This window comes from Neovison vison, chromosome 6 (assembly GCF_020171115.1).
Source record: "Neovison vison isolate M4711 chromosome 6, ASM_NN_V1, whole genome shotgun sequence".
Taxonomy (NCBI): Eukaryota; Metazoa; Chordata; class Mammalia; order Carnivora; family Mustelidae; genus Neogale; species Neogale vison.
This window is the reverse complement of record NC_058096.1, coordinates 185,931,909-185,945,431: the sequence shown is the minus strand read 5'-3', so window position 1 is coordinate 185,945,431 and position 13,523 is coordinate 185,931,909. Positions and strand designations below refer to the sequence as shown.

The following is a 13,523-nucleotide window of genomic DNA, read 5'->3' as shown; positions in this document are numbered from 1 at the left end:
ACCCAAGGGACCGACGCTTGCTGTGAATCCCTGTGGTGCCCTGAGTGTCTATGGCTACGATGGCAACCCCCAAGCAGGCAGACGGGAAGGCGTGGACACACCCAGCTACACCTGTTCTCCCTCACACTGGGCTTCACCTCTTTACCTATCCAAGTTCATCCAGCATCTCTTATGATTCCAATGTTATTGTCATCATTCACTGATGCGCATTCCTTCCTCAAACCCTTGTAGGGACAAGCACCCCATTCCTTGGTTCAGTGGGGCCAAGAATACAATTTTTCAAAAAGAGCATTTCATAATGCCAACAGCAGAGAGACTGAACTGAAAGAGCACAGACTTCCTGTCATAAATGAATACAAGTCCAGCACAGCTCAGGGGCTGGGCACCTGTGTCTTTGCTCTACCATCATCTAAGGTAGACCCACCTCTCCTACCTACCTGGAACAGCTTTCAGATCCAGCATGATTGCTGGCCTGTGTTTATTCACCCACTGTGGATTCTCACACTCTGCTATGACCACTTGCTTTTTGTTGGGAGGGGAGAACTAATCACTACAATCTTTTTTTTTTTTTTAAGATTTTTTTAAAATTTTTTAAAAATTTTATTTATTTCTTTGACAGAGATCAGAAGCAGGCAGAGAGGCAGACAGAGAGAGAGGAGGAAGCAGGCTCCCTGCTGAGCAGAGAGCCCGAGGTGGGGCTCGATTCCAGGACCCTGGGATCATGACCTGAGCCGAAGGCAGAGGCTTTAACCCACTGAGCCACCCAGGCACCCCTAAGATTTTATTTTTATTTATTTGAGAGAGAAAGAGGTGGTGGGAGTGCGGCAGGGACAGGGAGAGAGAATCTGAAGCAGACTCCTCGCTGAGCAAGTAGCCGGATACAGAGCTTGATCCCATGACTACAAGATCATGACCTGAGCGGAAACCAAGAGTCAGACACTCAACCGACTGAGCCACCCAGGAGCCCCTGCCGTAATCGTTTATTAAAAAACATTTTCTCTGGATGCTCTTTTCCTCTCAGTTTTAGTGAGATACACTTAACATATAATATTTTAATTTTTGGTGTACACCACAGTGATACATTAGACATATAAATTGGCATGTTTTGATATCTATATGATATAAAGAGATATATGTATATATATATAGACATATCTCTCAAAATGATTCTCACAGTAAGTTCAGTTAATAGCTATCACCTCACATAGTTATAATCTTTTTCCTTGTAACGAGAACTTTTAAGATCTACTCTCTTAGCAACTTTCAAATATTTATTTGATACAATATGGTTAGCTTCACTCACCAAGATGCATATTACATCCCAAGAACTTTCTTACCTTGTAACTGTAAGCAGGTAGCTTTGGACAACTTTTACTCCCATGCCCACCTCTCACCCCACTCCCTGCCTCTGACAATCACCAACCTGTTCTGTTTCTATGGGTTTACTTACATTAGATTCCACATTACGAATGAGATCATGCAGTATTTGTCTTTCTCTGTTTGACTTATTTCATTCAGCACAGTGCCCCTAAGGTCCATTTGTGTTGTTGCAAATGGCAGGATTTCCTTCTTTTTTATGGGTGAATAATAGTCCGCACACACCACATTTTCTTTATCTATTCATCTATCAATGGATACTTGGGTTATTTCCTTTGTCTTGGCTATTGTAAATAATGCTGCTAGGAATGTGGCAGTGAAGGTATCTCTTTGAGGCAGTGACTTCATTTCCTATGGATATATATCCAGAAGGGGAATTGATGGATCATATAATAATGTTATTTTTAACTTTTTGAGGAACCTCCATACTGTTTTTTACAGTGGCTCCTCCCGTTTACATTCCTACCAAAAGTGCACAAGCGTACCCTTTTCTCCACATCCTCGCCAACCCTTGATATTTCTTGTCTTTTTGACAATAGCCATCGTAACAGCTGTGAGGCACCATCTTCCTGAGGTTTTGATTTGCATTTCCAAATAATTGTATTCTTCAAATACAGTTTTTGTATTTTAAATATAAAATGCTTGGTTCCTGGTTAATGGGGATGAGGAAGATAGTAATAAATGTTGTAATTTTCGGCTATTTATTGCCAGACAGGTACTGAAGTCTACAGACATATTATCTCATTTAATTTTCAGTTCTTTGAGGGATTATTACACCCAGTTAAGGGACGCCTGGGTGGCTCAATTAGGTGTCTGACTCTTGATTTCGGCTCAGGATGTGATCTCAGGATCGTGGAACTGAGCGCTGCTTTGGGTTCTGCCCTCAGTGGGGAGTCTGCTTGAGGATTCTCTCTCCCTCTCCCTCTAGCCCTCCCCACCCATTCATGCTCTCTCTTTATCTTAAAAAAAAAAAAATCAATTATTATACCCAGTTAACACATACAGTTAGTACACACAGAAACATAGGAAGAGACAGGTTAATTATAAGCATTATGTGAAGTGTGCATGGAAAGTTCTTAGCACAGTACTTGTACATGATACTTACTAAATATAACATATTACTACGACACATTACCCCACACCTACGAAAATATATTTTTGTGGAAAGCAAACATTTTTGTGGAAAGCAAACATTCCTGTTTCCCAGTAATCTCAAACCAGTCATTGTCCTCTTTACAGAGAAGACGAGAAAACCACAGCACCCTCTGTTGAACCAAAAGGAATATAGGGCAGACACCATTCACAGTACAAAAAACAAGCTGAGGGCAAGAGGGGATCTGTGATTTGCTCAAGGTCACACAGATGTGTAGCCAAGAGTACTGGCTCCTGCTGCCGACAAAGGCACTTGAGCAAGCATGGTTCTTTCTGACCTTCACCAAACCCTAACCAAACCTTGCCTTGACTCTTAGAACAAGGCGGCAGGAATGGCATCCTCGGGGCCAAACAGTAAGCTAGCGGGAGATGAATATACGCTGTTGCTGGTGAGGAAGAAGAAGATGGCCAATACTGAATGCCAACCGTGGGTCTGGCTTACTTCTAAAGTGCTTTCCATAAACAGAACATTTACATAATATGCCAAAGGTCACACAGTTTGGATTAGAATCCCTTCACTTGGACTTCGGGAATGACACAACCCAAAATGGCCACTGAACCACAGATCCATGGATTTGGAACTCTTCCATTCACAGAGAACTAGAACTACTTGCTAAACAGAACAGATCTTCAAAGGAAAAAAAAAAATTAGAAATGTTCAGAAGAATTGAAGCCAGCAAGGCAATCCTATAGGAAACTTTTTGAGATTTTATCTTTCCTAGAAATATAAATATATGTGCATAGACTACAGGTAGAGGATATGGCAAAAGAGAAATAGATTTGATTTCTCTGATCAAGGAACTAAAATCCCTTTCTCAAAAAGGATATTAAAAACAAAACTTTGTTCATCAGATGGGCGGCTGTGTTCACGGAGTTGTACTCACAGTGCGACAATGATTTTTGGAACTTCTAGTAACCGCAGTTTAGCATAAGGTGGAACATGAGTCTTCACGCATGAAGAAATAGGGATTCTCTGGGAATTTGGGGGAATTACTGACCTTGAGAGAATCACAGCAATTCTGAAGAAAAATAAATTAGCTTTAAGAAATATTAATGTGAGGGCACCTGGATGGCTCAGTTGGTTGAGCAACTGCCTTCGGCTCAGGTCATGATCCCGGACTTCCAGGATCGAGTCCCGCATCGGGCTCCCAGCTCCTTGGGGAGTCTGCTTCTCCCTCTGACCTTCTCCTCTCTCATGCTCTTTCTCACTCATTCTCTCTCAAATAAATAAATAAAGTCAGAGAAAGAAAGACATATTAATGTGCTTACACAAAAGCACTACGCATGGTAGTGTAGTATCCGCCAGTCGTTCTATCTGGATGAGAACCCCTTCTACCTGAACCTTCGAACCCCAGCTCCACCACTTGCTAGCTGTGTGACGCTGGGTAAGTTACTTAACCTCTCTGCGCCCCAGTTTCTTCATCTATAAGAATGGAAGGAGATAACCGTTCCTCCATCACAATCAATACATGTAAAGTGCATGAGCTAGGGTCTGACATTCAGTAAGTGATTCTTCGGTGACTTCAAAAAGTGCTTCATACATCATCCCTGATTATGAACACGAAAAGCTCGTGGTAGAAGATATGGAGTATCCATACATTAATTAGGAAAAGAAAAAAACAAAGTGTCACATCATCACCTACATATTGGTATACTGTCAACATCTGGGAGTATGCTTAAGTGAGGTAATTTTCTTTTTCTTTCTTTCTTTCTTTCTTTCTTTTTTTTTAAGATTATTTATTTATTTGACAGAGAGAGAGAGAGAGAGAGAGAGGTCACAAGTAGGCAGAGAGGCAGGCCGAGAGAGAGGGGGAAGCAGGCTCCCCGCTGAGCAGAGAGCCCGACGTGGGGCTCGATCCCAGGACCCTGAGACCATGACCTGAGCTGAAGGCAGAGGCTTAAACCACTGAGCCACCCAGGTGCCCCGCGAAGTAATTTTCTTAAGCATACGTGGAATCGTATTATTTATGGTCTTTTAAAAATTACTTTTTTTAAATTTAAAAACCCATTTTAAGAGAGAATTTCCAAATCTGGTTCAAATAAACAGTACCGGAGCCCAAACAACCTATGCACTACTACCCTACTCTAGAGACTTCTGAAAAAGCTTTCAACAAAAGACTTGAAACAGCAAAGGGCACATGACTAATTTTTTCACTGTGCTTAGTAACCATAGCAGAGAGGCTTAAGACACACCAGAACTGAAGAATCACATAGTAACATCTAAACTTAACAGAATGTTTCAATTCTTTTGCCCCCAAAGCACCGGGCCACAGAGTAACTTCTGACTCAACTTTGCAGAGCTGTGTCTGTGTCTTTGCAAGGAACAAATGAACTTGATTTTTGTGGAAGTTAAACTGCCTACATCATATTGGGTTCATGTGAAATCAAATAAAAATAAAAAATCCCGGCCGGGGTTGTATCTTAAAAACAACAACAACAACAACAACAACAAAATCCTCACTTCCACCCTAAATGGATTAAAATTAAGCTTCAGTGCTCTTCACCCCTTCCCCATCCCGCCCCCGCCGTCTATATCCCACACTAGCTATATTTTCCAGTCCAGTTTCCTCATGGTAAAACACTTTCTCATGAGACCGCCTGTGGTCAGGGCTGAATATGGCACCGGAAAAATGCTTCTCATGGCATCTAGATCATAGCCCTTCCAGGTCTAGCCTGACCATTAAGTACAGACACACCCGGAAATTGTAAACTATTTTAACAACAGGACATTTTCCCACCTCAAAAGTGGGATAATCTTTGCAGCCTACCTATGTCCCAAGGGTGTTCTGAGTATTAACAAGTTAGCATTAGTCAGCCACTTTGATTTCACAGACAAAGGCTCTGTACAGGCACAAAGTATGATTATCCAACCCAACCACCTTGTGGAGAGTCACCCAAGAGGACTACAGAGGAAAGAGAGGCTCCTGCTTCCACCGCTGCCCTCTCTGGAGCAAAGCCATCTCCCAGTGACATACATGCTGGGCCAGACTGGTGGGGGCTGTGCTATGTCCGAGTGTCTGCTGCATTGTTCCCTTATATAGTCAATGAAGAGGGAATCCCTCTGTGTGCACGTTTCCAATCCGCATTCCAGAACAGTATAGGCAATGAAGCAGATTTTCAACGGGGATTTATAGGGCTTGATATGACCGGGCCAGGCACCGTGCTAGGCTCCTGTCCACTACTTTTTCAGGATGCGGATGAAAGGGGAAGCCTCTGTAGAAAATCATCCTCGAATTATCAAAAACGTGCTGGTGTGTGCACATTCGTCAGCTCAGGCTTAAGTATAGAGAACGTCTATAGAGAGTTATGCAAACCCCACCTGAGATTTCAAACAACAATACAATGATGTTTTTTGGCATGCTTGCTTCAAAATCTACATTTAATGTAGATTTGAGCCTTCCCCTCTGTCTCCAGAGGCCTCAATCTGAGATAACAATCCCAAAGAGCACCACATGCATTACATAATACTGAAGTCTGGAAGGTGTTTTTGAGGGACGATGAGGTACATGTCATTAGCTGCCATTATACTATCTGCTGGGCAAATGTAAAGGGAGGAGCAGAAGTGGGCCTCTAATCAATTATGCTGCACACTGGTCACAGAAACTCTGGTGTATTTTCCTTTAACTCAACTGTTCATGTTTAGATCTACAGTCATAACAGGGCCTTCAGCAGAACTCCAAGAGCTACTCATGTGTCCACACACACACACACACACACACAAGCACAGCAGCAAGGTAGAGCTACTGAGGCAGGCATAACCAAGCCCAGCATCTAGAAAAGCTTCACTGCTGAACAACTAATCCTGGGAAATCCTGCACCATAAAACCATATACCTCAATAGATTAATCCTTGGGGAAAAAAAAGCCTGGCAAATTCGCAGAAGTCAAAAAGGTTCCTGAGTCTCAAGGGTTAACTCACTCGCCTTTTACAAAAAAAAAAGGCACATATAATTTCCTTTTATCATAAAACAATGCATTTATTATTTTCTGTATATCTGTTAAAGGGCATGGCTTTCTGAGTGGAAAACAAAACAGAACTTGGTCACATGTTTATTTGCTTCAGCTACTCCCTTCCCCTTCTGATAAATAATCAAACATGCCATCCAGAAAAAACAAAACCAGCGAGCTGGGAAATTTGATGGTCATCAAATAGACTGAGATACCAAGAAAAGCAGCCCACTGTTCCCACACTGAGTTTTCGGCCCCCACACCTACACTAACATCTGAGTAAATACCTTCAGTCACTCTTTCCATTTTCCCTGCAATTACTCCTACTGTTAAACAAATTGTCCTTAAGGCAGTCGCAAACATAATTTTTTTCCCTGCAAAGTAGAACAACTTCTGAACATTAAAAAAGCTAGCATAGCAATAGCAACACACGCGTGCACTTATTTATTTTATTTGTTTAACTATTTCTTCCATCAGAGGTCCGGACAACTACAGAGCTTATTTCTTTCTCTATTCTAACAGATGCTGTTTTAGACAGTAAAATTTAAGGATATTTAGTCTGGAGACTAACAAACAAGGTTCAGAGTAATAACAATTCTCTTAAGATCAAAAGAGCTAATTTTCCATTTCCTGTCTATTCCCTGACCAGTACATAGTTAAAAAAAAAAAAAAAAAATTAGCACCTGGCTTACCAATTACAGTGAAGTTGGGGGTCAGGGTTGGGGGAGGGGTGCAGCGGGAGGTGGGGGGGGAGGCACAAAGGGGCGACGGCATCAGACAGGAAAAGGTGGAACCCTTGAAAAAAAAATGTCAAACCATGTGTTAAGAAACTCATTTCACCAGAAAGGACTCAGAGAGCAATCCCATCCGCTCTTCGACACAGAGGGAAGCAGCAACCCAGGTCCAAGGGCTTTCCCAACCATACTAATTACCCACAATGAGAATTTTGAAAAGAGCTTTCCAACATCAAAGTTAACAACCATCGCGCAAAGTGAGGCGGGCTTTCTCTTTCCTTTCGCAGCCCACTCCGTTTAAACAATAGTAATATGAATGAGATAATGACCGTGCTTGTTTCAGCAGTCTGACTTTTATTGGCATGAAATTGGGACAAATATTATCAAGACCGATTCACAAGTGATGACGGTGTCGTGATGCAAACATCAGAGGACAATTCCACAGAGGCAGAATTACAAAAGGCACCGTCCCTGCACCCTCTCACCGCTGGTGATAACAGGAAGAAAAAGAAGGCAACACAAAACAAAGTCCCAAATAAGCAGAGAGGGCTCTAAACTACATTCAAGCGTATAAAACTGTCCTGAGGACCCTCGGCTGCCTACTTCGCGGCTCGTATCCCAAGACCCGTCCGAAAGCAAGAGTGAATTAACAAGGAGTTAGAACCAACCGGTCTTCTCAAATCTCTAAAAAGAAAACCGCCTTTGATGGAGAGAGGAAGGGGGGGGGCGGTGGAGAGAAAGCAGTAAACAAGTTGGATCATCTTATTTTGCCCTTCAGAGATCATCTGCGCAGGAGCGGATCCCTAGTTTAAAAGTTTAACCCCACAAAAATGTTCTTTTTTTTTTTTTTTCTCTGGACACTTACAGAGAAAATGAAGAGTTTGACGGAGTGAGCTCGCACTGTCTGCCTTTGGATTTCCGTCTTCTTGCTGTAGATGGGTTCTGGCTGTTTCTGTGAAGCGGGGGTTGCCGAGTGGTAAAAAAGATGTTTGAATAAACAGGAAGTGCTGTGCGGCTGAAGCACACTCGAGGAGAAAACACACTGGAACATTGCCCTTTGTAGGCAACCTCAGGGACGCTTGCCTCCACAGTAGCTGGCTGGGCTCTCACTAAATGACAAAGAAACCACAAGAATTCCTCAAGTAATTCTTCACTTTCAAAGTTGAAAGATCAGTTGGAGCTTGCAGGTAATTTTCAAAGTTGCGTTTAGCACTTAAGGAAATCTATTAATGCTCCCCGTATCTAAATCACTCCAGGTCTGCAAGCAGCGACACAGCATCAGAAGTGTGTCCTGGCCAGACCGAGCCCTCGCCAAATGGCTCATTCTCGCAGACAAATACACACCGACAGGGTTTCGGGAAACCTGCTCTTGAGATATTTTTGTGGTGACATTTACATAGGCAGGATGCTTTAAAAAAAAAAAAAAAAACAAAACAGGGAAGAAAGAAAGAAAATCCAGATTCTGCAGACTTTAGAGGAATTTGTCACATGTATTTTTAAAGAACATATCGTCCCGCATTCCCGGGATATGCCCTTGATCTTGCTTTTGCTGCTTTTCCTTTCCATTTTCCTTCTCTGCAATCAACCAAACTACCTGTTTATCTCCAGATGCCTAGCTTGTCTACTCGAACACTCCTTAACCCGCCCCAAACTAATTATCAAAGTCCTGTCTTCCGTCAGCCGGGTAACTTGACAGACACTGTAAAGAAAAGTAAACTGCTAAAGGCAGAACAAGTCAGCTTGAAAAATAAGATGAGGAGCTGAACAGCCATATTCAATAAAAAAAAAGAAACAGGGGGAAGGGGAGGAGGAAGAAAAGGATTCCTTCTGAAAATGTATTGCTGTTGTGGCAATGTTCTTCTGCCACGGAAGCAACTGATTTGTTATTGAGCATGGAATGCTGGACTGTCTGTCATCCAGGTGCTAATACTCGGCTAAAATAACTCATTGGGAACTGTCAGTGGGATGTTTACATAGGCCCCAATCTTTTCTTCATGGAAGGAAATTTTTTACTGGAATTCATCTTCTTTTGATCTCACATTCAAAGCAACGGCAGCTTGATAGACATTCAAGTCTGAAAGCAAATCCAGACGCTGAAGATAAACCGCCAGAATATGACAGGCAGAAGCATCTAAAGCTTATAAAAATGAAGAGAACAGCATGTCGCCTGAGTATTACAATAGCAGAAATCAAGAGACATATTAGGTGGAACTGATCAGCCACAAAAACAGTTCAAAAGGCAGATCATAGAAATAGAGGACTAGGCTAGGAGGGAAAAAAAAAAAAAAAAACGGGAAAGATCTGGTTTACTGCCTCACCTCCCTTCTGAGCCCCACAGTGCTTCCATGCCTGCCTCCCCACTTTTAGGAGGGGTAGAGTATCCAGTTCAGATGTTGCTGTCTAACTCAGCTGGTCCAGTTATAAACGCTGCAAATGGTCTTCTAGCAATCTATTTCCGAAAGGCAGGGGGGAAAGGCAGACCCTTACCTTGCTCAGGGTTCAGCAGGCTGCATTATACTACCATCCCTGCATGTGCTCTGCAATGCAGTTTCAAAAGACACATAGCCTGGCCGCCATGCAAGTGGGCGGTCAGGAAGAGCGGCTCTCCACAGAAGGGCTCTAAGTAGTTCGAGATGGGGCTGGAGAGCTCTAAGGACTCTAGTTCCCTGACATGGCTGGTTACCGAATGAGCACGAACGCTCCAGCTTCAGTCACAAAAATAGACAGAGAAGTGCTCAACACCTAGTAGCTTTGAAGCCCACTAGCACAGTTCCATAAAGGAATTACCTCAAGATCTTTCTTGGAGGCACACAATTGTTTTCTTTTAAAAATAAGCCTCTTATTCGAATCAAAGTCAGTGCATATAAAGAAAAGGTAACTCTCCCACCAAGTCTGTCCCCAGAGCTGTTTGTTAACAAACACGGCGTGAATGGGCAGCACCAGGTTAAAGGGAAATAGAATTGCACCTTCAGACTTAGCCTGCGGTTCCTCCAGATTCTGCACAACCTTCTGGGACTTCAGAGACAGATCTTCTGCAGCACCCTAGATTTTTTTTATTTTTATTTTTATTTTTTATTTTATTTTTTTTTAAAGATTTTGTTTATTTATTTCACAGAAAGAGATCACAAGTAGGCAGAGAGGCAGGCAGAGAGAGAGAGAGGAGGAAGCAGGCTCCCTGCTGAGCAGAGAGCCCGATGCGGGGCTCGATCCCAGGACCCTGGAATCATAACCCGAGCCGAAGGCAGAGGCTTTAACCTACTGAGCCACACAGGCACCCCCCTAGATTTTTTTTAAATGTCCCTCCCTGCCTTTCACATAAATCAACTGTACAATGTAGATTTTAAAAATGTACTAACCTATTTAAAACGATGTAATCAGTTTAAGGGTTCGCTTCATGCAAACAAGATGCCTGTGTAACTTAGTTACAAATGTAAAAAACACGAACAAGCAAACAAAACAAAACAAAAGCCATCCTGGATTCTAAGACTGTCCTTAAAAGTTACCTTCTCTCATGCCTACAGAGTTGGTTTGCTAAATAAAGTTGATTATTGGTCTTTAAACTGCCCTAGGCCCATGTCTTAAAGTCACTACTGTTCCTCTCTAACCTTAAAAAAAAAAAAAAAAGGTACCTAAATCTTACTCCCAAAAATCTCCTAAGTATCCCATGTTGCTGTAGGTATGACCTTTACCCAAAACAGGGAGGTCTACTATGAAAAAAAGAGAATGCTAATTCCATCCCCTTATACATTCTAAGACATTCTTCCTCTGCAAACAACGCTGTCACTACAGCGGTGGGGCAAGGAGCTACCCTCCACTTCTTAGGGACGCTGAAGGTCTTTTTTAAAAATCTGCCATGTATAAAGACCTTCATTAGTATAATTAAGTGACTGTTGGGGCTTTTTTTTGATATAAACAACTTTTGATATGTCATTTAAAAACCTAATAATAATATCATTAAAGGGGTCCCATTTTTAAAAGAGAAATTGTCTGCTCAGGGCCATGGAATAGTAGCCATGCTCCAGGACACTTCCTCTCTCCCTTTCAGACTTCTGGACTTGAATGTCACCATAGACCTTGAATCCTTGAATGTGAAATGGCTTCACGCTAATTGCTCTAATTGCTTGAAGATGTGCAGGCAGGTGAAACCTGATCCCCGTGGCCATTGTAGAGACCAAGAACAACACTGGAATGTTTACACAGTGGTTTGATTTTAATAGACAGAAAGGCTGAGTTTAAGACAGCAAAAACATAGCTAATAGGTGACCCCTTAATGTAGTCCTCCTTAAAAAAAAAAAAAAAAGACACACAACAAAATACAATTTCATGTTCTAAAAGGCAGTGTCCTAAATGCCAAGGTTATTTGCTTGACTCTTGCACTGAGTCCATGTTACGTTGCACCTGACATTTACACCCGAAACTCTACCCCGAATACATTTTTTTTTTTTTACCTTAAAACAAAAAAGCACTTTATATGTCAGTCACCTTACAAACAGATTATGACTGTATGGTATTTCCAAGTAAGTGCACTCATTTAAATTTTAAATTGGATATTTTTCACTACTGCAATACTCCCTGTCCCTTAAAGGGGAAGCCTTGTATCTCCTTGTTTATTCCTTTGCTGCTTCTGTACCCTCTCCCCACCATGTACGGAACTCCTGACCCTTGTAGATCCCATGACTGCAGTTAAAGTTGAACCCACACCCCTTCATGTTGGTGCTTAAGACACATGTGCATCCTTTCGGGGCCTTTTTCCTTTGTTACTGCATGGGACTGTGGTCTGCTTCTCATCTAGGGGCTAAGGCAGCCATGGGAGTGGCTGACATAGTTATTCAATGACAGTGGCCATTCTCCCTGGATATTTTAATGAATTGAGATGGATACAGAGGTTTGACAATGGCTCCCCAGAGTCCCCTCTTAACAGGAAATATACTGCAGCAAGACCAAGAAAAAAAACACAACAGCACCTACAAGGTGTCATTAACAAAAGGAAACCAACAAAGGTTAGGGGCAGGCTTAGACAGGTGTTGAGATACACACACACACACACACACACACACACACACACGCGTTGTTATGTAATATATGTATGTGTGCACATATATGCTCACACACACATACATGCATATGTAAGTATCAAGAATCTGAACATATAGAGTTATTTCCTATGGAGTCAAGAGAACGCTGCTAAGGAGAAAACAGGAATTAAACATTTACTACAGAAAAAAAAACCCCACAAAACAATGAAATTATTTTACGGTTAGGCTAGGCAATTAAGAGCAATAGATGCACGTTGTACATGAGAACAGAGAAGTGGGCAACAGCACAGACAGCTGGGAGCACTGTTGAATGGAGGCGGCTCAGCTAAGTTCTGCTGTGGATTAACTTCTGAGGGTAAAAGACAAAGTGCAGAAGAAAAAGGGCAAAAAAAGGAAAAAAAAGTCCCTTTAAAGCTATGAAACACTTTTAGTTATATAAGGTAAGTAATAAATATAGGAACTTGCAGTGCCCGGACTATTTGTCCCCAAACACAGAAAGACAAAACAATCTAACAAAAATAACTGCACAGCACACCCTTTCCAATCACAGCCACCTCGCAGGCTTTTATGGACACTTGTGCCTTGTCCTAAAATTTATAATCCCCTATTAAGAAGTAATGCCTCTTGCTCTGAGAAGGGGGCAGGGGGAGAGAGTGTCCATTTATCCACATAAAGATTAAGTATAAACTAGTTCAAGCCAGGGAGAGGAACACCAAGGGAAAAGTAAACAGGCCCCCACCCCCACCCCCAAAATAGTTCCCCTTTGAAAGCTCTATGCAGCGAGTGCCTGGTACCAAGGGCTGCCCTATTCCTCGGAGGGGTCAGCAAAGCTATGCTAGACTGACAGGTTCAGTTTACGGCAGGCCAGAACTTTGTTTGGATATACTGGCCTTGCTCACCGCCAGCTTAACAACAGATGGCTAGAAAACTTTCATTATGCTGCACAGGACTGAACTGCAAACAATCCAGAAAACTGTGAAAAGTTTAACTCCCTCTAAACCGATGTGCCAAACCAGGGTCTGCCCAGAGCCAGTGAGCCAGGGGGCCCAGGGGACCGTGGAAGTGATGGGCAAAACAAATGGGCACTTGCTAAAGGCCCAAGTCAACTCAATGTGCCAGTTGAGCAGAGACCCAGAAGAGCAGAGACCCTCCTTGGTCTTGATTTTAACTGTTCGAAGCCCATTCCTTATAAGGAGTTGTACTGACTGTGCCTTCTTTTTGATTTTCCCAAAATACACTGTCAGACTTCCCCTCCCTTTGGAGAAAGAAAATCTCCC

The 13,523-nt window shown here is 42.4% G+C and overlaps 1 protein-coding gene across 11 annotated transcripts in view; it reads right to left on the bottom strand.

Annotated features, from left to right (window-relative positions):
• FOXP1 (forkhead box P1) overlaps window positions 1-13,523 on the bottom strand; it is a 499,038-nt gene that overhangs the window by 164,674 nt on the left and 320,841 nt on the right. For 4 of the 11 annotated variants that reach the window (XM_044253159.1, XM_044253164.1, XM_044253161.1 and 1 more), the window contains exons 1-2: window positions 9,698-9,783; window positions 8,076-8,319 (exon numbers count right to left, since the gene is read on the bottom strand). The exons of 5 other annotated variants lie outside the window; for them this stretch is intronic. In XM_044253159.1, coding sequence (XP_044109094.1) covers window positions 8,076-8,261 — 186 coding nt within the window. In that variant the 5' untranslated portion in view covers window positions 8,262-8,319; window positions 9,698-9,783. Of the gene's footprint in view, window positions 1-8,075; window positions 8,320-9,697; window positions 9,785-13,523 lie in introns of those variants that run through there. 2 more of the 11 variants (XM_044253162.1, XM_044253160.1) reach the window with 2 other exon arrangements.